This window comes from Bombina bombina, unplaced genomic scaffold, assembly GCF_027579735.1.
Source record: "Bombina bombina isolate aBomBom1 unplaced genomic scaffold, aBomBom1.pri scaffold_773, whole genome shotgun sequence".
Classification (NCBI taxonomy): Eukaryota; Metazoa; Chordata; class Amphibia; order Anura; family Bombinatoridae; genus Bombina; species Bombina bombina.
In genome coordinates, this window is record NW_026512552.1 from 33,277 (window position 1) to 58,895 (window position 25,619).

Consider the following 25,619-nt stretch of genomic DNA (forward strand, 5'->3'; position numbering starts at 1 on the left):
AGGTTAAATTAAATTTTCATGATTCAGATACAGCATGTCATTTTAAACAACTTTCAAATTTACTTCCATAAAAAAAAATGTGCACAGTGTTTTATATTTACAATTTTTGAGTCACCAGATCCTAATGAGCATGTGCAAGAATTCAGACTATACGTATATGCATTTGTGATTGGTTGTTTGCTATCACATGGTACAAGGGGAGTGGAAATATACATAACTTTGAATTTTTTTATAAAAAAAAATCTACTCATTTGAAGTTCAGACTAAGTGCTATTGTGTTATCTTGCATTTGTTGATTATGCAAATCTAATGTGTTGACTGGTCCTTTAAGTGTTGGTAATAATATTGATCTCAGAGGATACATATACAGGAAACAATATTCAAATATAATTTTAATATAACAGTTACATAACCAAATCAATTTCTAAGTTAAGACATTTGCTGATCTCCCATTGGGGGATTGCCTTTGTACATAAAAAATGTGCTTTACTTGATAAACAATTCTACTCAACTTGAAAATCTATTTTCTTTAGAAATCCCACTCCATACACACGGAGAAAAGACCCTGGTTTCTTTGAAAATATTAAATGCCCAGAATTGTAATAGTTTTATATATGAAAATAAGCTTTGTTTTAAACATTCCAGAATACAGAAGTTATTTTAGAGATGTGCACTGGAGACAATTGACGGGACATCCTAAAACATTTAATGTGAAAATGGCTTAATGTAGCTTAATGAGTAAAAAAGTGACCAAATGTTAATCAATTGCTGCATAATTTTGCACAACCCAAGATTTCCACTATCCAAGCCTATCCTAGAAGTTTCATGGATTTTGGTTTTCCACAAGGCAAATGAGTGACATTAAGCTTCTTTTTTGGGGAGCTTAATGTGGCTTAACGTACAAAATTGAACTTAGATCTTAACCAATTTCCCCCAAACTTACCACAATACATTAATCTATCTATTCAAAGATATTCTGAAAATTTCAGGACATTTGATAAAACATACCAAAAGTTATTCACATTTAACTATTTTTTTACAATCCTAAAACATTTAATGTGAGCAGCTTAATGTAAAAAGAGCTTAATGTACCAAAATTCACCTAAACATTGATCAATTGCCTTCAAACTTGGCACAAACTCAGTTTGTCACTTACCAAACCTATCCTAGAAGTTTCATGGTATTTGGTTTCCCACAAGGCAAATGAGTGACATTAAGCTTGTTTTTTGGGGAGCTTAATGTGGCTTAACGTACAAAATTGAACTTAGATCTTAACCAATTTCCCCAAACTTCTCACAATACATTAATCTATCTATTCAAACATATTCTGAAAATTTCAGGAAATTTGATAAAACATACCAAAAGTTATTTGCATTTAACAATTGTTTTACAATCCTAAAACATTTAATGTGAGCAGCTTAATGTAAAAAAGAGCTTAATGTACCAAAATTCACCAAAACTTCAATCAATTGCCTTGAAACTTGGCACAAACTCAGTTTTTCACTTTCCAAACCTATCCTAGAAGTTTCATGGATTTTGGTGTCCCACAAGGCAAATGAGTGGCATTAAGCTTATTTTTTTGGGAGCTTAATGTGGCTTAATGAGTAAAAAAGTGGCCAAATGTTAATCAATCGCTACATAATTTGGCACAACCCAAGAATTCTACTATCCAAGCCTATCCTAGAAGTTTCATGAATTTTGGTTTTCCACAAGGCAAATGAGTGACATTAAGCTTCTTTTTTGGGGAGCTTAATGTGGCTTAACGTACAAAATTGAACTTAGATGTTAACCAATTTCCCCCAAACTTACCACAATACATTAATCTATCTATTCAAACATATTCTGAAAATTTCAGGACATTTGATAAAACAAACCAAAAGTTATTCACATTTAACTATTTTTTTACAATCCTAAAACATTTAATGTGAGCAGATTTATGTAAAAAGAGCTTAATGTACCAAAATTCACCTAAACATCGATCAATTGCCTTCAAACTTGGCACACTCAGTTTGTCACTTACCAAACCTATCCTAGAAGTTTCATGGTATTTGGTTTCCCACAAGGCAAATGAGTGACATTAAGCTTGTTTTTTGGGGAGCTTAATGTGGCTTAACGTACAAAATTGAACTTAGATCTTAACCAATTTCCCCCAAACTTCTCACAATACATTAATCTATCTATTCAAACATATTCTGAAAATTTCAGGAAATTTGATAAAACATACCAAAAGTTATTCGCATTTAACAATTGTTTTACAATCCTAAAACATTTAATGTGAGCAGCTTAATGTAAAAAAGAGCTTAATGTTCCAAAATTCACCAAAACTTCAATCAATTGCCTTGAAACTTGGCACAAACTCAGTTTTTCACTTTCCAAACCTATCCTAGAAGTTTCATGTATTTTGGTGTCCCACAAGGCAAATGAGTGGCATTAAGCTTATTTTTTTGGGAGCTTAATGTGGCTTAATGAGTAAAAAAGTGGCCAAATGTTAATCAATCGCTACATAATTTTGCACAACCCAAGAATTCCACTATCCAAGCCTATCCTAGAAGTTTCATGGATTTTGGTTTTCCACAAGGCAAATGAGTGACATTAAGCTTCTTTTTTGGGGAGCTTAATGTGGCTTAACGTACAAAATTGAACTTAGATGTTAACCAATTTCCCCCAAACTTACCACAATACATTAATCTATCTATTCAAACATATTCTGAAAATTTCAGGACATTTGATAAAACATACCAAAAGTTATTCACATTTAACTATTTTTTTACAATCCTAAAACATTTAATGTGAGCAGCTTAATGTAAAAAGAGCTTAATGTACCAAAATTCACCTAAACATCGATCAATTGCCTTCAAACTTGGCACACACTCAGTTTGTCACTTACCAAACCTATCCTAGAAGTTTCATGGTATTTGGTTTCCCACAAGGCAAATGAGTGACATTAAGCTTGTTTTTTGGGGAGCTTAATGTGGCTTAACGTACAAAATTGAACTTAGATCTTAACCAATTTCCCCCAAACTTCTCACAATACATTAATCTATCTATTCAAACATATTCTGAAAATTTCAGGAAATTTGATAAAACATACCAAAAGTTATTCGCATTTAACAATTGTTTTACAATCCTAAAACATTTAATGTGAGCAGCTTAATGTAAAAAAGAGCTTAATGTTCCAAAATTCACCACAACTTCAATCAATTGGCTTGAAATTTGGCACAAACTCAGTTTTTCACTTTCCAAACCTATCCTAGAAGTTTCATGGATTTTGGTGTCCCACAAGGCAAATGAGTGACATTAAGCTTGTTTTTTGGGGAGCTTAATGTGGCTTAATGAGTAAAAAAGTGGCCAAATGTTAATCAATCGCTGCATAATTTTGCACAACCCAAGATTTCCACTATCCAAGCCTATCCTAGAAGTTTCATAGATTTTAGTTTTCCACAAGGCAAATGAGTGACATTAAGCTTGTTTTTTGGGGAGCTTAATGTGGCTTAACGTACAAAATTAAACTTAGATGTTAACCAATTTCACCCAAAATTCCAACAATACATTAAGCTATTTATTCAAACATATTCTGAAAATTTCAGGACATTTGAGAAAACATACCAAAAGTTATTCGCATTTAACTATTTTTTTTACAATCCTAAAACATTTAATGTGAGCAGCTTAATGTAAAAAGAGCTTAATGTACCAAAATTCACCTAAACTTCAATCAATTGCCTTGAAACTTGTCACAAACTCAATTTTTCACTCTCCAAACCTATCCTAGAAGTTTCATGGATTTTGGTTTCCCACAAGGCAAATGAGTGACATTAAGCTTGTTTTTTGGGGAGCTTAATGTGGCTTAATGTACAAAATTGAACTTAGATTTTAACCAATTTTCTCCAAACTTCCCACAATACATTAATCTATCTTTTCAAACATATTCTGAAAATATAAGGACATTTGATAAAACATACCAAAAGTTATTCGCATTTAACTATTTTTTTACAATCCTAGAACATTTAATTTGAATGGCTTAACGTGAAAAAGAGCTTAATGTACAAAAATTTGCCTAAACATCAATCAATTGCCTTGAAACTTGTCACAAACTCAATTTTTCACTCTCCAAACCTATCCTAGAAGTTTCATGGATTTTGGTTTCCCACAAGGCAAATGAGTGACATTAAGCTTGTTTTTTGGGGAGCTTAATGTGGCTTAATGTACAAAATTGAACTTAGATTTTAACCAATTTTCTCCAAACTTCCCACAATACATTAATCTATCTTTTCAAACATATTCTGAAAATTTAAGGACATTTGATAAAACATACCAAAAGTTATTCACATTTAACTATTTTTTTACAATCCTAGAACATTTAATTTGAATGGCTTAACATGAAAAAGAGCTTAATGTACAAAAATTTGCCTAAACATCAATCAATTGCCTTGAAACTTGGCACAACCTCAGTTTTTCACTATCAAAGCCTATCCTAGAAGTTTAATAGATTTTGGTTTCCCACAAGGCAAATGAGTGACATTAAGCTTGTTTTTTGGGGAGCTTAATGTGGCTTAATGTACAAAATTGAACTTAGATTTTAACCAATTTTCTCCAAACTTCCCACAATACATTAATCTATCTTTTTTCATATTCTGAAAATTTAAGGACATTTGATAAAACATACCAAAAGTTATTCGCATTTAACTATTTTTTTACAATCCTAGAACATTTAATTTGAATGGCTTAACGTGAAAAAGAGCTTAATGTACAAAAATTTGCCTAAACATCAATCAATTGCCTTGAAACTTGGCACAACCTCAGTTTTTCACTATCAAAGCCTATCCTAGAAGTTTAATAGATTTTGGTTTCCCACAAGGCAAATGAGTGACATTAAGCTTGTTTTTTGTAGAGCTTAAAGGGACAGTCTAGTCCAAAAAAACTTTTATGATTCAGATAGGGCATGTAATTTTAAACAATTTTCCAATTTACTTTTAACACCAATTTTGCTTTGTTCTCTTGGTTTTCTTAGTTGAAAGCTTAACCTAGGAGGTTCATAGGCTAATTTCTTAGACCTTGAAGGCCGCCTCTTAAGAATGCATTTTAACAGGTTTTTCACCACTAGAGGGTGTTAGTTCATGTTTTTCATATAGATAGCACTGTGCTCGTGCACGTGAAGTTACCTGGGAGCCATCACTGATTGGCTAAACTGCAAGTCTGTCAAAAGAACAAATAAAGGGGTAGTCTGCAGAGGCTTAGATACAAGATAATCACAGAGGTAAAAAATATATAAATATAACTGTGTTGGTTATGCAAAACTAGGGAATGGGTAAACAAGGGATTATCTATCTTTTAAAACAATAACAATTCTGGTGTAGACTGTCCCTTTAATATGGCTTAATGTGCAAAAAAACAACAACTTAGATGTTAACCAATTTCCCCCAAACTTCCCACAATAGAATAATATATCTATTCAAACATATTCTAAAAATATACCGATATTTGGTAAAACAAACAAAAAGTTATTGACATTTAACAATTTTTTTACAATCCTAAAACATTTCTTGTGAGCAGCTTAATGTAAAAAGAGATTAATGTACCAAAATGTGCATCAATCAATTGCCTTGCAACTTGGCACAACCTCAGTTTTTCACTATCCAAGCCTATCTTAGAAGTTCCATGGATTTTGGTTTCCCACAAGGCAAATGAGTGACATTAAGCTTGTTTTTTGGGGATCTTATTAAGGCTTAACGTACAAAAAAGCACTTTGATGTTAACCAATATCCCCCAAACTTCCCACAATACAATACAATACTTTATCTATTCAAACATATCTGGACAATTTCAAGATGTTTGCTAAAACAAACCAAAAGTTATTCACAATTAAAAAATGTTTTACAATCCTAAAATTAATGTGAACAGCTTAATGTAAAAAGAGCTTATTGTACAATAATGTGCCTAAACATCAATAAATTGCTTTGAAACTTTGCACTACCTAAGTTTTTCACTTCCCAAACCTATCCTTGAAGTTCTATGGATTTTAGTTCCCACAAGGCAAATGGGTGACATTAAAAAATGTCTACCCTCTAATTAGTTCCCAATGATCCACTTTACCTGCTGGAGTCTATTAAATTGTTTAAGTATTTCCATTACCCTTATATTGGCATTTTAAATTGTTGATTTAGCCTGTGGTATCCCCACATATTCTGAAAGTATTTGTCCTTAAGGCTAAGCTGTGTTAACACAGCCAGTAGAATAAATTATACTCACAGGGGTAGATTTATCATAGTGCGAGTAGACATGATGCAATGTAGAGTACCATATCTGCTGCACATCGATAAATGCCGACAGCAAACGCTGTCGGCATTTATCATTGCACCAGCAGTTCTTGTGAACTGCTGGTATAATGCCGCACCCTGCAGATTCACGGCCAATCGGCCGCTAGCAGGGGTTGTCAATCAACCCGATCGTATTCGATTGGGTTGATTTCTGTCCGCGGCCTCAGAGCAGGCAGACAGGTTATGGAGCAGCTGTATTTAGACCGCTGCTTCATAACTTTTGTTTCCGGCGAGCCTGAAGGCTCACGCGGAAACAGGGGCATCAAGCTCCATTTGGAGCTTGATAATTTGGCCCCACAGTGGGGTATAGAAGAGATAAGAGAATAAAATGTTAATTTTCCATTATTCCCTCCAAGTTTTGGTGAATGGTTTATGGACAGATATAAGACAAAGAAGCATGTATATGTACACAATGTGATAAAGTAATGAGATAAGATTATAGCTACAAGCTCAACCCATTTTATTAGGTTGTGGCTTAAAAACACAACATCATTTAATTCACATACACAAATAAGCCTTAAAAAGCAAATATCATACATTTTATACTCTGCAGCTGGTAAAAAAAGTAATTTGAAACACATTAAGGGAAAAACTATTTTATAGCATGCTGTCCCTTTAAGCTTGTTTTTTGTGGAGCTTAAGGTGGCTTAACGTACAAAAAATAACTTAGATGTTAACCAATTTCACCCAAACGTCACCTAATATGATAATCTATCTATTTAAACATATCTTGAAAATTTCAGGATATTTGGCAAATCATACAAAAAGTGTTTTTCACATTTTATCTATTTTTTTACAATCCTAAAACATTTAATGTGAACAGCTTAATGTAAAAAAGAGCTTGATGTACCATAATTAAGCTTGTTTGAGGATCCAGTGGCTTAATATGGAAAAAATATTGCCTCCAACCTTCCACAGCAGAGGACTCCAGCTAGACAAAGATACCTAGAACATGTATTGGCTTTTTGAGAAATACACCTATTCTTATTCACATATGTATTTTGCTTTTATTTTTAAATGATTGCAAGGCTATCAGGAGAAATAAAAGGAAGGAGAGCAGAAAACAAACTTTCTATTAAACTAATGTTTCTGAAATCTCTATCCCTAATTGAATCTAAAGTGAAAGTGAAACTGTTAACTGCAGGGAATTGTATTATACTTAGAGAATCAGATGATCACCAGTGCATTTTTATTATAGTTTTGTATTTAACATACAGCAAATGCAAAATGTTATTGTTTAGAGAAAGATCTACTGATTTAACACTGAAGGAAGCAGAATCAATATTAAGAAGCATTGAAGAACATAAAGAATATGTAACTTCTGATCCAGCTATTTTACCAAAAGCAAATCAATTCTATATCTACAAGGCTCCAGCTTTTGACATAACCAACATGAATTTTCGTTTTGACCAATATACTTGGAAACAAAAGGGCTCAAACATGCATAATCTTTGCAAATATGGAGGCAGTGTTTTAAAAAGGTATTATCAGATTAGAACACAAGATTTTAAAAATGGCTCTCCAGAGTTCCGTAGACATGTATACTGCTTAAATGAAAACAGAAGCCAAACAATGTCTAAGTACTACTTAATACATTACCTTGGAAATGAAAAAATCTTTACTGGTACAAAACATGGGAATTCAAAAACTGACAAGGCTTACCTGCCTACTAAAAAAACAGTGTTTAGTGATATCTGTAAAAATGATACAGGACATGATACAATCAATATATATAAAACAATACTGAGCCGCAAAGGAAGTGATAAAAACCAAGATCGCATGTCTGCGGATCGTCCTAGAAATGTAAAACAAGTTCAGAATACCATATACTCTAAAAGGAAAGAGCAACGCATATCAAGGGATGAGATATTCAGTTTGCATGAGCTTGCTTTTCAACTCGATGGATTCATTTGGAACATTACCACTTTTCCAGACATTTTGCTGTTTCTTGGACTACCAGACATTATAGCTTTGTCTTGTTCTGTACTGGAAATGTCAATAAAACACAACCATCCACAACTGATAAGTTATGACACCACATTTCAGCTGGGTGACTTCTATCTCTCAGTTTTAGTTCAAAGGAATACAATACTGGAAAATGACCCAATCTACCCTGTAGCCTTTATGTTACATGAACGGAAATTTATGACCCATCACGAGAGATTTCTACAAGAGGCGTTGAGCAAATTAGGCATGGAATCAGACCGATATAAAAAAATTCCAATTATTGTTGACAGAGAAAAGGGCATTGTAAAGGCTTTGAAAAAGAACTTCTCACATCTTAGTATCATTCTCTGCCGTGTTCACATGCTGAGAGATGTTGAATATTGGGTGAAAAAACAGAAGGGTGGACGCGATGATGTAAAAGTTTTAAAACACCATGTCGAACAACTGATTGATTCACAAACTGCTACTGAATTCAATAATAATTATGAAAAATTCAGCAAAACTTGGACTGAAAGTTTCAAATATTATTTTGAAATGCACTTGAAAAATGATATCCAGTATCATTTAGTGTCATATATCACTCAAATCTTTGCTGCTTTTAGAGGCAAATGTGCAACAAACAACATTAGTGAAAGTATGAACAAAATGATAAAAACCCAAAATGAATGGAAAGAGCTGCCTTTGGATGCAATGGTTCTGTCACTTTACTACATGCAGACTTTCTTTGTCAATGAATTTGAAAGAGCAAATTATGGATTGGGTAACTACAATAAAAAAAAATGCCATCCCTTACCCAAAATAGTTGACAACAAAGCAATTGCACCCTTCATTCCTCTTGAAGATATTATTAAACGAGTGAAAAGAGAAACAGTTTCAAATTCATGCACTGTAGAGAAAATGCCAAACCTGCGAATGAGCCAGAAATCTTTAGCATGCAGCTCTGAAGAAATGGATCTTGTTAGCTTTAATGCACAATTAAAAAATTTTTTAGTTAGAAGTATAAGAAATGAAAATGTGTATGTTGGGAAATACACATCCAAGGGGGCGGTGTGTTCTTGTCCTAGCACAGGAAAATGTTACCATATTCTAGTGGTTGAGATGGCAACTAATATACCTTTTCCCACAAAGAGAACATACAGCCTTTCACAGATGAGGAAAAGGGCTAGAGGCAAAGAAAGGAAATCTGGAAGAAAACATCCAAGAGCAAAGGATTATGATTATTCTGTCACCCCAGCCCCCGATTCTTTGCAGTCTTTGACTGAACTTTCAAATAACCCACAAGATGTTAAGCTTGCATCATCTGATTCAACCAGTGAATTTGATAATGAGGTGGCACAAACGACAGATGATCTGTCACATATTGATGCAACAATAAGTGAAATAAAAAATGTTCCTCCTTGGATGTCTCCTGATGTGTGTATTCCAGAATGGTCAACAATGCCACAAACATACAAAAGTCTTTCTCCTACAGTTTGGTTAGAAGATGTGATCATAGACCAAGCTTTACATGCATTCATCCACATTTATAAAAGAACCCATAGTGTGACATGTGTACCAACTTATATTTACCAATTAGCTGCTAACAATGCATTTTGCCCAGTGTTACAATTCAGTGCAGCAAACAGCATAGTTAGTTATGAAGTAATTCTCATACCTTTCAACACAGATATTGTAGGTTCTGGGAATCACTGGATTCTCGCTGTAGGAGACATGCATGAGAAAGAATTGCTCATTTTTAATTCTGTTTATAGTAAAGAAACTGCAGAGACAGCTGCTTCAGGACTAATGAAAATCATTGAGTGCATCTACACTACGGCAGGAAAAGCATCTGACTTGGAAGAGTGGAAGATCATTGCAGTGCACGATGTACCTCAGCAAAAAAACAGCCACGATTGTGGTGTCTACGTTATCCTTTATGGATGTGCGATTGTTGGCAACTTTTCACTTAGCACTGTAAACAGCACAAGAGCAAGAGCATGGATACACTCTATCCTATCAAAATTTGAGCCACAAAGAGGTAAACGATCGAGACTACAGAAAACAACTCTACAAAAGTATGTTGATAGCTCTTATGTTACAAAGAACGTTTGTCAAAGTGTGAATTATCTGTAATTGTGAAAAATTCAGCTGAAGTTTTCACTTAATCGAGAAAAAAATATTCAGACATCATGCAGTGTGTTGGAATGTCCAAAGGATCCTGATAACCTCTTAACCCAACATGTTCACTGTGAAGTGTGTGGACAGAGATTTCATGAGCAATGTGCAAATTTTACAGATGATTCTGGCACATTACCAGTAAAGCATTACACATGCAAAGCCTGTGAACTCCAAATTTAGGAAGATGATTTTGTCTAGGAAGGATATTTTCATAAAAGGTGATGAGATTTACTTTCTATTTTTGAGTGTTTACTCTGTATTAATCAATGTAATATTTATTGGTGTAATTGGTGAGAATATTTGATGGATCTCTGCTAGTATATTTGCATAATTGTTCTTGATATATACGGTTGACATTTTTTATATATTACGTGTAGAATTGTATAAGAAAGTGTTTTTTTAATACATGTGTGAAATATATTTCAGCCTGAAATCTTTATGTTAAACATACGTTAATTGCTTTCTTAAATTGTCTTTTAGTTTTATTTCTTTGAAAATAAGAAAATGTATTCATCCTATACTATTGTTCTAAGTGAAAGTGGGCTCTATTCCTGAGTTATTTTATCTTAGGTCATTGGATACTATGGACTATAATAGAAAATTGAATCCAAAGTGATATCACACATCATTGAATAAAGCCTAAAATGTTCTATTGAGTCTATGGCATTGAATGACCAGAAATAAAATAACTCTGATCGTTGAATAGAGCCAGATATTTCTATACTATAACTCTAGCGAATCCCTTAGTAGTCTAATTAAGCATTGCTGACCAGGATGTAATTCTCTTCCACTAACTCTTGTATCTTGTTAGACACTAGGGTTATTGAAGGGTAGGTACGTACTGACCCAAAAAGTCACCTTCCCTATATCGGCTGCCGTTTATGGTGTTAGTGTTTACTTTCTGGTTTTATAGCATTGTTGTGCCATCATCAATGATAATAAATTATTTTTCAGAATGGAAAACAGATATTATATTGGTTTTGATTACTTTTGTGTGATGCCATGGGTTGGAACTATGTTCATGCTTACTACTCTCACTTCGTCCTGTGTAATGGATTTCCCATGTGTTCTTTATTCCAGGTGGCGCTTTCTGGCATATATAGGGACCTAACAAAAGATTACGGACTCAGGCTGAAGGTGACTAACAGAGTACATCTTCCAATTTCCTCTAAGATCACTTTTATGTTTTGGTTTAGATCCACCCTCTAGAAAATTGTTTGTTATACATTGTAATCTGATGAGAAGCAGAACGTTTTAAGGCATTGTCAAGTGTTATTAAATGTTTTGGGTTTCACCATTTCAGTTGCTGTGTGTTTTTCTTGTTCCTCAGAAATATAACTTGTTAATGTTTTTTTTATTCGCTGAAGTAAAACCTAGTGAAAAAAAGTTTATACTTACCATTGTATCTTTGATAATATGTAGACAAACTGTTTGAAAAAAAGTATTTGAAATGTTGGTAAACATGATTTTTTATTTTCAATGTAGTTTCAAAAATAAACATCTTGTTGCAAATTGAGTCGTTATCCTTTAATTGTTGGTTGGCAACTTGCAGCATAGAAGTCTATAGATTAGTAATGTATCATTTCAAAAATACATTTAGCATTCATATCACTATCATGCTCTCTCAGCAATTATTTGCAACACTAAGTAGCAGCCCAAAACTGGCCAAAATGGATACCCTTCTAATTTGCCAGGAAGTCTGGTATGATCCCACACATCATGCAACATGGGATATGAAGTCATTTTCCCAATGTCATAGGTAAAAATTAGTTAAAAGTGTATAATGTTTGGTATGTTTTATCAAATATGAAATTTTAAGAATATGTTTGAATAGATAGAGTCTTATATTTTGTGAAGTTTGGGAGGAAATTTGTTAATATCCAAGTTCTTTTTTACATGTTAAGCCACATTAAGCTCCTCAAAAAACAAGCTTAATGCCTCACATTTGCACTGTGGGAAACCAAAATCTATGAAAATTCTAGGGTAGGCTTGGATAGTGAAAAACTTAGGTAGTGCAAAGTTTCAAAGCAATTAATTGAAGTTTAAGCACATTATAGTACATTATAGTACATTAAGCTCTTTTTACCTTAAGCTGTTCACATTATGGGGATGAATTATCAAGCTCCAAATGTAGCTTGATGCCCATGTTTCCACGCAAGCCTTCAGGTCTAAAGACACCTGCTCCATAACTTGTCTGCTGCCTCTGAGGCTGCGGTCTTCAATCCGCCCGATCCTATACGATCGGGCTGATTGACACTCACTAGAACTGCTTGTGCAATGATAAATTACGACATTGTATGCTGTCAGCATTTATTGATGTGCGGCGGACATGATACACTACATCATATAATTTCCATCCGCACTTTAGTAAATCGGACCCTAAATGTTTTGGGATTGTAAAAATAGATAAATGTGAATAACTTTTAGTATGTTTTATCAAATGTCTTGAAAATTCCCAGATATGTTTGAATAGAAGTCTTGCATTGTGTGAAGATTGGTGGAAATTGGTAAACATCTAAGTTCTTTTTTGTACGTTAAGCCACATTAAGCTCCCCAAAAAACAAGCTTAATGTCACTCATTTGCCTTGTGGGAAACCAAAATCCATTAAACTTCTAGGATACGCTTGGAAAGTGACGAACTGAGTTTGTGCCAAGTTTGAAGGCAATTGATAGATGTTTAGGTGAATTTGTTACATTAAGCTCTTTTTACATTAAGCTGCTCACATTAAATGTTTTAGGATTGAAAAAAAATAGTTAAATGCGAATACCTTTTGGTATGTTTTATCAAATGTCCTGAAATTTTCAGAATATGTTTGAATAGATAGATTAATGTATTGTAATAAGTTTGGGGGAAATTGGTTAACATCTAAGTTCAATTTTGTACGTTAAGCCACATTAAGCTCCCCAAAAAACAAGCTTTATGTCACTCATTTGCCTTGTGGGAAACCAAATACCATGAAACTTCTAGGATAGGTTTGGAAAGTGACAAACTTAGTTTGTGCCAAGTTTCAAGGCAATTGATAGATGTTTAGGTGAATTTTGGTACATTAAGCTCTTTTTACATTAAGCTGCTCACATTAAATGTTTTAGGATTGTAAAAAAATAGTTAAATGCGAATAACTTTTGGTATGTTTTATCAAATGTCCTGAAATTTTCAGAATATGTTTGAATAGATAGATTAATGTATTGTGGTACGTTTGGGGGAAATTGGCTAACATCTAAGTTCAATTTTGTACGTTAAGCCACATTAAGCTCTCCAAAAAAGAAGCTTAATGTTACTCATTTGCCTTGTGGAATTCAAAAATCCATGAAACTTCTAGAATATGCTTGGATAGTGGAAATCTTGGGTTGTGCAAAATTATGCAGCAATTGATTAACATTTGGCCACTTTTTTACTCATTAAGCCACATTAAGCTCCCCAAAAAACAAGCTTAATGTCACTCATTTGCCTTGTGGGACACCAACATCCATGAAACTTCTAGGATAGGTTTGGAAAGTGAAAAACTGAGTTTGTGCCAAGTTTCAAGGCAATTTATTGAAGTTTTGGTGAATTTTGGTACATTAAGCTCTTTTTACATTAAGCTGTTCACATTAAGGCCTAGATTTGGAGTTTGGCGGTAGCCGTGAAAACCAGCGTTAGAGGCTCCTAATGCTGGTTTTAGGCTACCTCCGGTATTTGGAGTCACTCAAAATAGGGTCTAACGCTCACTTTTCAGCCGCGACTTTTCCATACTGCAGATCCCCTTACGTCAATTGCGTATCCTATCTTTTCAATGGGATTTTTCTAACTCCGGTATTTAGAGTCGTGTCTGAAGTGAGCGTTAGAATTCTAACGACAAAACTCCAGCCGCAGAAAAAAGTCAGTAGTTAAGAGCTTTCTGGGCTAACGCCGGTTCATAAAGCTCTTAACTACTGTACTCTAAAGTACACTAACACCCATAAACTACCTATGTACCCCTAAACCGAGGCCCCCCCACATCGCCGCCACTCGATTAAATTTTTTTAACCCCTAATCTGCCGACCGCCACCTACGTTATACTTATGTACCCCTAATCTGCTGCCCCTAACACCGCCGACCCCTATATTATATTTATTAACCCCTAACCTGCCCCCCACAACGTCGCAGCCAGCTACCTACAATAATTAACCCCTAATATGCCGACCGCAAAGCGCCGCCACCTACGTTATACTTATGTACCCCTAATCTGCTGCCCCTAACACCGCCGACCCCTATATTATATTTATTAACCCCTAACCTGCCCCCCACAACGTCGCAGCCAGCTACCTACAATAATTAACCCCTAATCTGCTGACCGCAAAGCGCCGCCACCTACGTTATACTTATGTACCCCTAATCTGCTGCCCCTAACACCGCCGACCCCTATATTATATTTATTAACCCCTAATCTGCCCCCCTCAACATCGCCTCCACCTGCCTACACTTATTAACCCCTAATCTGCCGAGCGGACCGCACCGCTATTATTATAAAGTTATTAACCCCTAATCCGCCTCACTAACCCTATAATAAATAGTATTAACCCCTAATCTGCCCTCCCTAACATCGCCGACACCTAATTTCAAACATTAACCCCTAATCTGCCGACTGGAGCTCACCGCTATTCTAATAAATGTATTAACCCCTAAAGCTAAGTCTAACCCTAACACTAACAGCCCCTAAATTAAATATAATTTTAATCTAACGAAATTAATTAACTCTTATTAAATAAATTATTCCTATTTAAAGCTAAATACTTACCTGTAAAATAAATCCTAATATAGCTACAACATAAATTATAATTATATTATAGCTATTTTAGGATTAATATTTATTTTACAGGTAACTTTGTATTTATTTTAACCAGGTACAATAGCTATTAAATAGTTAAGAACTATTTAATAGTTACCTAGTTAAAATAATAACAAAATTACCTGTAAAATAAATCCTAACCTAAGTTACAATTAAACCTAACTCTACACTATCATTAAATTAATTAAATAAAATATCTACAATTACCTACAATTAAACCTAACACTACACTATCAATACATTAATTAAATACAATATCTACAAATAACTACAATGAAATAAACTAACTAAAGTACAAAAAATAAAAAAGAACTAAGTTACAAAAAATAAAAAAATATTTACAAACATAAGGAAAATCTTACAACAATTTTAAACTAATTACACCTACTCTAAGCCCCCTAATAAAATAACAAAGCCCCCCAAAATAAAAAATGCCCTACCCTATTCTAAATTACTAAAGTTCAAAGCTCTTTTACCTTACCAGCCCTGAACAGGGCCCTTTGCGGGGCATTCCCCAAGAAGTTCAGCTCTTTTGCCTGTAAAAAAAAACATACAATACCCCCCCCCCAACATTACAACCCACCACCCACATACCCCTAATCTAACCCAAACCCCCCCTTAAATAAACCTAACACTAAGCCCCTGAAGATCATCCTACCTTGTCTTCACCTCACCGGGTATCACACCGATCCGTCCTGGCTCCGATATCTTCATCCAACCCAAGCGGGGGCTAGACATCCACTGAAGAAGTCCAGAAGAGGGTCCAAAGTCTTCATCCTATCCGGGAAGAAGAGTAGATCTGGACCGGCAACCATCATCTTCCAAGCGGCATCTTCTATCTTCATCCGATGAGGACCGGCTCCATCCTGAAGACCTCCACCGCGGACCCATCTTCATCCGGCGACGTCCAACTGAAGAATGACGGTTCCTTTAAGGGACGTCATCCAAGATGGCGTCCCTCGAATTCCGATTGGCTGATAGGATTCTATCAGCCAATCGGAATTAAGGTAGGAATATTCTGATTGGCTGATGGAATCAGCCAATCAGAATCAAGATCAATCCGATTGGCTGATCCAATCAGCCAATCAGATTGAGCTTGCATTCTATTGGCTGATCGGAACAGCCAATAGAATGCGAGCTCAATCTGATTGGCTGATTGGATCAGCCAATCGGATTGAACTTGATTCTGATTGGCTGATTCCATCAGCCAATCAGAATATTCCTACCTTAATTCCGATTGGCTGATAGAATTCTATCAGCCAATCGGAATTCGAGGGACGCCATCTTGGATGACGTCCCTTAAAGGAACCGTCATTCTTCAGTTGGACGTCGCCGGATGAAGATGGGTCCGCGGTGGAGGTCTTCAGGATGGAGCCGGTCCTCATCGGATGAAGATAGAAGATGCCGCTTGGAAGATGATGGTTGCCGGTCCGGATCTACTCTTCTTCCCGGATAGGATGAAGACTTTGGACCCTCTTCTGGACTTCTTCAGTGGATGTCTAGCCCCCGCTTGGGTTGGATGAAGATATCGGAGCCAGGACGGATCGGTGTGATACCCGGTGAGGTGAAGACAAGGTAGGATGATCTTCAGGGGCTTAGTGTTAGGTTTATTTAAGGGGGGTTTGGGTTAGATTAGGGGTATGTGGGTGGTGGGTTGTAATGTTGGGGGGGGTATTGTATGTTTTTTTTTACAGGCAAAAGAGCTGAACTTCTTGGGGCATGCCCGGCAAAGGGCCCTGTTCAGGGCTGGTAAGGTAAAAGAGCTTTGAACTTTAGTAATTTAGAATAGGGTAGGGCATTTTTTATTTTGGGGGGCGTTGTTATTTTATTAGGGGGCTTAGAGTAGGTATAATTAGTTTAAAATTGTTGTAAGATTTTCCTTATGTTTGTAAATATTTTTTTATTTTTTGTAACTTAGTTCTTTTTTATTTTTTGTACTTTAGTTAGTTTATTTCATTGTAGTTATTTGTAGATATTGTATTTAATTAATGTATTGATAGTGTAGTGTTAGGTTTAATTGTAACTTAGGTTAGGATTTATTTTACAGGTAATTTTGTTATTATTTTAACTAGGTAACTATTAAATAGTTCTTAACTATTTAATAGCTATTGTACCTGGTTAAAATAAATACAAAGTTACCTGTAAAATAAATATTAATCCTAAAATAGCTATAATATAATTATAATTTATAGTGTAGCTATATTAGGATTTATTTTACAGGTAAGTATTTAGCTTTAAAAAGGAATAATTTATTTAATAAGAGATAATTAATTTCATTAAATGTAAATTATATTTAACTTAGGGGGGTGTTAGTGTTAGACTTAGCTTTAGGGGTTAATACATTTATTAGAATAGCGGTGAGCTCCAGTCGGCAGATTAGGGGTTAATAATTGAAGTTAGGTGTCGGCGATGTTAGGGAGGGCAGATTAGGGGTTAATACTATTTATTATAGGGTTAGTGAGGCGCATTAGGGGTTAATAACTTTATTATAGTAGCGCTCAGGTCCGCTCGGCAGATTAGGGGTTAATAAGTGTAGGCAGGTGGAGGCAACGTTGTGGGGGGCAGATTAGGGGTTAATAAATATAATATAGGGGTCGGCGGTGTTAGGGCAGCAGATTAGGGGTACATAGGGATAATGTAAGTAGCGGCGGTTTACGGAGCGGCAGATTAGGGGTTAATAATAATATGCAGGGGTCAGCGATAGCGGCAGATTAGGGGTTAATAAGTGTAAGGTCAGGGTACATGTTAGGGTGTTAGGTGCAGACATAGGAAGTGTTTCCGCATAGCAAACAACGCGGCTTTTTTGCAGGTGTTAGTTTTTTTTCAGCTCAAACAGCCCCATTGTTTTCTATGGGGGAATCGTGCACGAGCACGTTTTTGAGGCTGGCCGCTTGCGTAAGCAACTCTGGTATCGAGAGTTGAAGCTGCGTTAAATATGCTCTACGCTCCTTTTTTGGAGCCTAACGCAGCCTTTATGTGGACTCTCAATACCAGAGTTATTTTTATGGTGCGGCCAGATAAAAGCCAGCGTTAGCTTTTCGGGTCGTTACCGACAAAACTCTAAATCTAGCCGTAAATGTTTTAGGATTGTAAAAAAATAGTTAAATGCGAATACCTTTTGGTATGTTTTATCAAATGTCCTGAAATTTTCAGAATATGTTTGAATAGATAGATTAATGTATTGTAATAAGTTTGGGGGAAATTGGTTAAGATCTAAGTTCAATTTTGTACGTTAAGCTCCCCAAAAAACAAGCTTAATGTCACTCATTTGCCTTGTGGGAAACCAAATACCATGAAACTTCTAGGATAGGTTTGGAAAGTGACAAACTTAGTTTGTGCCAAGTTTCAAGGCAATTGATAGATGTTTAGGTGAATTTTGGTACATTAAGCTCTTTTTACATTAAGCTGCTCACATTAAATGTTTTAGGATTGTAAAAAAATAGTTAAATGCAAATAACTTTTGGTATGTTTTCTCAAATGTCCTGAAATTTTCAGAATATGTTTGAATAGATAGATTAATGTATTGTGTTAAGTTTGGGGGAAATTGGCTAACATCTAAGTTCAATTTTGTACGTTAAGCCACATTAAGCTCCCCAAAAAACAAGCTTAATGTCACTCATTTGCCTTGTGGAAAACCAAAATCCATGAAACTTCTAGGATAGGCTTGGATAGTGGAAATCTTAAGTTGTGCAAAATTATGCAGCAATTGATTAACATTTGGCCACTTTTTTACTCATTAAGCCACATTAAGCTCCCCAAAAAACAAGCTTAATGTCACTCATTTGCCTTGTGGGACACCAACATCCATGAAACTTCTAGGATATGTTTGGAAAGTTAAAAACTGAGTTTGTGCCAAGTTTCAAGGCAATTGATTGAAGTTTTGGTGAATTTTGGTACATTAAGCTCTTTTTACATTAAGCTGTTCACATTAAATGTTTTAGGATTGTACAAAAATTGTTAAATGCGAATAACTTTTGGTATGTTTTATCAAATTTCCTGAAATTTTCAGAATATGTTTAAATAGATAGATCTTAACCAATTTCCCCCAAACTTCTTACAATACATTAATCTATCTATTTAAACATATTCTGAAAATTTCAGGACATTTGATAAAACATACCAAAAGTTATTCGCATTTAACAATTGTTTTACAATCCTAAAACATTTAATGTGAGCAGCTTAATGTAAAAAGAGCTTAATGTACCAAAATTCACCTAAACATCGATCAATTGCCTTGAAACTTGGCACAAACTAAGTTTGTCCCTTTCCAAACCTATCCTAGAAGTTTCATGGTATTTGGTTTCCCACAAGGCAAATGAGTGACATTAAGCTTGTTTTTTGGGGAGCTTAATGTGGCTTAATGTACAAAATTGAACTTAGATCTTAACCAATTTCCCCCAAACTTCTTACAATACATTAATCTAAGTTCAATTTTGTACATTAAGCCACATTAAGCTCCCCAAAAAACAAGCTTAATGTCACTCATTTGCCTTGTGGGAAACCAAATACCATGAAACTTCTAGGATAGGTTTGGAAAGGGACAAACTTAGTTTGTGCCAAGTTTCAAGGCAATTGATCGATGTTTAGGTGAATTTTGGTACATTAAGCTCTTTTTACATTAAGCTGCTCACATTAAATGTTTTAGGATTGTAAAAAAATAGTTAAATGTGAATAACTTTTGGTATGTTTTAGCAAATGTCCTGAAATTTTCAGGATATGTTTGAATCGATAGATTAATGTATCGTGGTAAGTTTGGGGGAAATTGGTTAACATCTAAGTTCAATTTTGTACGTTAAGCCACATTAAGCTCCCCAAAAAACAAGCTTAATGTCACTCATTTGCCTTGTGGAATTCCAAAATCCATGAAACTTCTAGGATAGGCTTGGATAGTGGAAATCTTAGGTTGTGCAAAATTATGCAGCAATTGATTAACATTTGGCCACTTTTTTACTCATTAAGCCACATTAAGCCATTTTCACATTAAATGTTTTAGGATGTCCCCAATTGACTACATTTTCTTTTCTGCAAGTTTAAAAAATTGTTTTATTTTATTGGTCCCATTAGTTTCAAATTTTCATTTTTAAACTACAGTGCAGATTGCCAATTCTTTATCTGAAGCAGTAAGCCGCTATATTAGCTTTAATTTAGTCATATGTAATTCTTAAAAGGGACAGGAAACCCCAAAAAGGTCATTCAGGATTTGGATTTTGCATACAATGTTAACTTTCAAATTTATATTTATCAAATATGCTTCTCATTAGCCTTTGCTGAAGGAACATTGCTCTAACTAGTAGCTTAGTCAATCACAAGAGATAATGTATGCAGGCACCAATTAGCAACAAGTTCATTTTCAAAAATGAATACCAATAGAACAAAGCACATTTGAAAATAGAGATTTTAAGTTTTAAAAAGGTCCATGCTCTGATCCTTGCAAGTTTAATTTTGTCTTTCCTATCCCTTTAAAATGTATACATCTAATTTGCGCACTGCATCTTCAAAAACTAAGTTTACTTAAGGACATGAAACCCAAATGTTTCACGATTTAGAAAGAGCGTGCAATTTTAAACCACTTTCTAATTTACTTACGTTAACTAATTTGCTTCATTCTCTTGATATCCTTTGCTTAAAAGCACATTGAGATAGGTTCAGTAGCTGCACATAGAGGCCTTGGGTGATTGGCTCACCCATGTGAAATGATATTTCTTTTCAACAAATGATATCTAAAGAATGAAGCAAATTAAATGGAAGTAAATAAGAATGTTGTTTAAAATTGTATTCTCTAGCTGAATCGTGTAACAATTGTTTTGGGTTAACTGTCCCTTTAAGGTACAATAACTAGCATACTTCCTATACTGAAAGTGTTTATTCAGAAAATGGGACACGAAAATGTTCTCATTTACAATTCAGACAGAGCATGCAACTTGCCAGTTCACATATTTTATGTAACTTGCTTTTTCTTGCTATTCTTTTGTTGAATACAGGTATGCTGAGGTTTAGAAGGAGGAAGGGAGCTAGCAGATTGGTGACTGCACAGATGCCTCTTATTGGCTTAATTTCATCTAGCTCCTTTCAAGTAGTGCACTGCTGCACCTTCAACAAAAGGATACCAAGATAAAAGTAAAATTAAAAGTTGTTTACAACTTATGCTCTGGTTGCCCTTTCATTTCTCATGGCCGCCTCTGCTAGGATGGTCATGTTTACACACTTTCCACTAGCCATTGGCAATTTAACAGTGGCGAGTGAATTTTAGTGAGTGAATATCTACAAATATTATCTAAAAAGAAATTAAATATCCATGAAAGGGCAAGCATTTGTTAGTCTTCTAAGGCTATCGGGACCCCATTAGTGCTTAAACTGTTACTTCTGAGAGGGTAAACAGGGGCAGAGAGAAATTTGATATGAAAAGTGAAGAAAAAAAAAAAAAAAGATAGTGTTAAGGGGGGGGGGGGGTTTGAGAAGTTAAAGACCACAATACAGGATAACAAAGCATTTGTTTTATTTTTTCTATAAACATGAGCTATTTCTTAAATACATATTTTACAATCACAGCAGCACAAGCCACCAGAACAGCAAGACTTAGACAAGTCATTGTTATTAAAACCCAGACTTCAAAGTGTATGGGCTCCTGCCTCATTGCAGTTGCTTTGGTTTCATCCTCGTTATAGTTACTGGGTTCAACCACCTCTGCTGCTTTGTTTTCAGCCTCTTTATGGTTACTGGGTCCAACCACCACTAGTGGTCCAAGAGCAACCAAGCCTTGCTCAGAGTGATCCTCTTTATGGTTACTGGGTCCAACAACCAAGCCTTGCTCAGTAGTGTGATCTGAAATGAAGCATAAAAACCATTTACACACTAGATACCAAGTACTATACTAAAATTCTAAATATTAGAGGCTCAAATACACTTGTTGGCAACCAGGAATTTAAGCTAACGAAAATGTACTAAAGCAACCTGATTTAAGAAAAAAAAAAAAACACGCATTTGAATTTTTAAAGTTACCTTGTGGTTACCAGTCTCCTGTATCATTACAATACTGTGTTTAAGGGGAACTCTAGCACAAGCTTAGGAACTGTTACTTCAGAAAGTGTGCACAATTTTATAATGAAAGTTGGAATTATTGTATTCATGAAAGCTTAAAATGAGACTGTTCCTTTCAACAATTTTGTTTGGGGAAGCAGGGGAAAATATCCTGGATAAAGTATTTACAATGTTTAATACTAATGTTTTCAGATTCAAAAAGGATACTTTAAGTCATTAGCTAGATCTGTTACCCAAACATTAAGTTACAGTTTATCTTGCACCATTTTCTTTGTTAACTGACTCACCAAGTCCAGCTCTTCTCTTCCAATGTCTTCTACCAGTGTATGACCCCATCCTTCTGCTCTGTCCATCAGGGACTGCACAGTTTCCAGTGTTACAACATATACAGATGTTGCTGGTGCCTTCCAGAGGGGACCAACTATAGGTAAAAAGTTTCCAGATTAAACCAATTAGAAGTTCCTGAACAGCAAATTATATTAACTCCTTAAATTAGTATTCTAACAGATGTCCAACATGTAGACATCTACAGGATTTAAAATAAGAATTATAGAAAAACCACCCTCCCCACATAAAGATATAATTGTTAACTGTACCCCCCCTCCCATTTACTCATGTGTTGGCGATTTTGCTAAAGGAGCAGGCCTTATTCATATGATCTGGTGTCTGGGTGACTGGAACAGCTCTTAGATTACAGGTTATGTAGATCTGAGAGGGGACATTATTAGTTTACTTGTTTCCTAGAACAAAAAGCATTCTTTCCAACCAATCACAACTTTGATCATTAATAAGGCGATTAACACAATTTTGTGCATGGATAGTATGTAAGAGTTATTTTAGCACCAATTCAGTGGTTTTAAACATGTATATCTCACCTTAATAGACTTAATACATTGTATAACTCGTTCTGAACGAAACTGGCCGACGCTGGAATCCAGACACACCCTCCATCTTTCCTGCCTTGTGTTTTAGTGCCTTTCTGGGAAGCTTCCACCCTACCTGAGCAGAATGCTCTCCCTGGCTATTCCCACCTCCTATAACCTCGGATCCAGTACCAGCACATTTAGCTTGTCTCAATACTAAAAGAAAGCAGCTCGATCCTCCTTTTCCTACCGAGCGCCACAGTTATGGAATGACCTCCCACACACTTTCAAACCTTCCCCAAGCCAAATATCCTTTAAGAGATCCCTCTCTACATATCTCTAAACAGAATGCACCTGTCATGGTTGATTATATATTACTTACCTGTTCTATATAAAATGTTTGCACCTATTGTGTATAGTTTTTGAATTTTATTGTACGCTATTGTATCAATGCAATGTTTTGTGGACCCAGGACATACTTGAAACTGAGAGAAATCTCAATGTATCCTTCCTGGATAAATAAAATGAGTCAAAAAAAAAAAAAAAAGGTATATATATATTTTATTTAAGGGTGCTCTTTTCATGAGACTGAAGAGATAAATGCCCAAGTTGTGTACTTCAGGTGACCTAGCTCCAGTTTCTTAAGGGGAAGTAAAACATGCAGTAATCAGAGTGTGCCTTACAGGAGAGGCAAGCAAAACAATGTATAATGAAGTTGTATACATTTGTTAAATGTACATTAACCCCTGATAATTGATGTTTTTTGTATAGCTACTGTATACTTACTGTGGAGACCTCCATCCCACTAAACCTGAAAGCATCAACTGTAAACTGGATCTTGTTTGGCTGGGGTCTTTGAGGTCTGAATGCCGAGGAGGAATCTTCTTGCTTTCCATCCAGCAGACATCTGTCAATGAGAATGTGATCAGTCTCTAGCTAGCTCCAGTTATTAGCCCATTTATTGCAGATTAAACATACCCATTCAAGTCAATGATGTCATAACGCGGATTAGAGTTGGCATCTGGAGATAATGTGGCCACACATCTATCAACAAACACCATCATAGGCACATGGTTGGCAATATCCACAGAGGCTTCAATATGGAAGACATCCCCCAGCTGGAAGGCCATAGATGTTCTTGGAGCACTCCAGTCATCTGAAGAGAGCATAGAAATATTATACAGAGATCAGACTTTTTACTTTAGGTGGGTTGATAGAAATTTACCGTTCATGAGTTGTAAAGAGAAGATTAGCTTTTCTTCCACAGATATAGTGGTGATGAAGGGTACCCATGTTGGTTTAATGGCATCACTGCTTACATTACCATGTCTAAAATTGAGAAAAAGCACAGTATCCTAGTTAAAGATAAGAGTTTAAATAAAAAGCAACTGAATGGTTTCAATAATAGTAAGAATGTACAATTGAATATTAAGTTCTACTTGTATCATTTACCTTGGATAATAGCACTTGATTAAAGTGACAGCATCATTGGTCCGGACGATTGGAGCATTACCTAATGGCGTTGGTTTGTAGGTAATTTCTGTGCTGTAAGTTACAAAGTCTGGGGACATCTGCAATGACATGGGAAGAGACAACTGTAAAAAAAAATACCAAGATTTTGCATGAAAGTAGCATTCGGTTCACCAGCCACTTCAGAGAAAAATTGCAGGGAAAAAAAAACCCAAAAAAAAAACCACGCACACACCCAAGAACCAAGTTTTTGTGTGGAGATAATGCAGAAGAAAAGGGATGGATGCATACATATTTTTCCCCCATCTGAAAGATGTTTACATTTGAAGAGACAGGAAGTGTATGATTTACAACAGTCCTGGAACACTGCTGCTTATGTTGTGAATATTCCTTTTTTTCATATTAGTGTAATCAGGAAACACCCCTACACACACTGTTAAACATATGGTTTTAGAAAGAATTTGAGTATCATGTGCCTTTAGAAAAAAAAAAAAAAAAAAAAAAAAAAAAAAAAAAAAAAAAAAAAACACATTTGTAATTGGCCACAGCAAGGGATAAAAATAAGCCTGTGCCTAGGAATTAAATATCTAGATTGAAATACATGTATAGCCTCATTTACCTGTAACTGGATTCCACACTCCTGCAGCCCATTCTGGAATACAACACTGTCTTCCCTCTGGAAACTGGGCCCACAGAGCTGGGATCCTAAAGTGAGGTCTGAGGCCTTCACCTGCTTTCCATTCCCATACAGATCCTTCAGTACAGTGACCACCATGTTGTCCTCCTGACACTGCACACTGATAGCCTGATGCTGGGGCAGCTGTCTAGATTGACCAGTCATCTGAGAATATCCCCTGTCAAAACTCTGAGCAAAATTGCTGCGCCATGAAGACTCCCCTTGTCTCCAGTTCCGAGCAGGGACATTCATCTGGCATGTTATTTTAGCTACCACAAACACCAGGCACAGCCAGCTCAGTTTCCACCACAAACCCATTCTGACTACAGCAAGAAAATCACCATGG

The 25,619-nt window shown here is 35.4% G+C and overlaps 1 protein-coding gene across 1 annotated transcript; it reads right to left on the minus strand.

Moving 5' to 3' along the window:
- Positions 1–21,743: 21,743 nt before the first annotated feature.
- Positions 21,744–25,393, minus strand: LOC128644390 (zona pellucida sperm-binding protein 3-like). Its single transcript, XM_053697017.1, has 8 exons — positions 25,217–25,393; positions 24,580–24,698; positions 24,353–24,456; positions 24,106–24,283; positions 23,914–24,034; positions 22,885–22,972; positions 22,552–22,689; positions 21,744–22,048 (listed from the first exon to the last, which is right to left on the minus strand). Exons 1-8 carry the CDS (start codon positions 25,370–25,372, stop codon positions 21,744–21,746), a joined length of 1,209 nt encoding a protein of 402 aa, XP_053552992.1. The 5' UTR covers positions 25,373–25,393.
- Positions 25,394–25,619: the final 226 nt, after the last annotated feature.

What these genes read in the sequence shown, in the direction of transcription:
- LOC128644390 (XM_053697017.1), bottom strand. Translation starts at nt 25,372, where the DNA reads ATGGTGGTCACTGTACTGAAGGATCTGTATGGGAATGGAAAGCAGGTG. An exon ending in GTGGGATGGAGGTCTCCACA is followed by an intron (nt 22,973 to 23,913) that starts GTAAGTATACAG and finishes GTCCCCTCTCAG; the next exon opens with ATCTACATAACCTGTAATCT. An exon ending in GAAGAGAAGAGCTGGACTTG is followed by an intron (nt 22,049 to 22,551) that starts GTGAGTCAGTTA and finishes GCTTCATTTCAG; the next exon opens with ATCACACTACTGAGCAAGGC.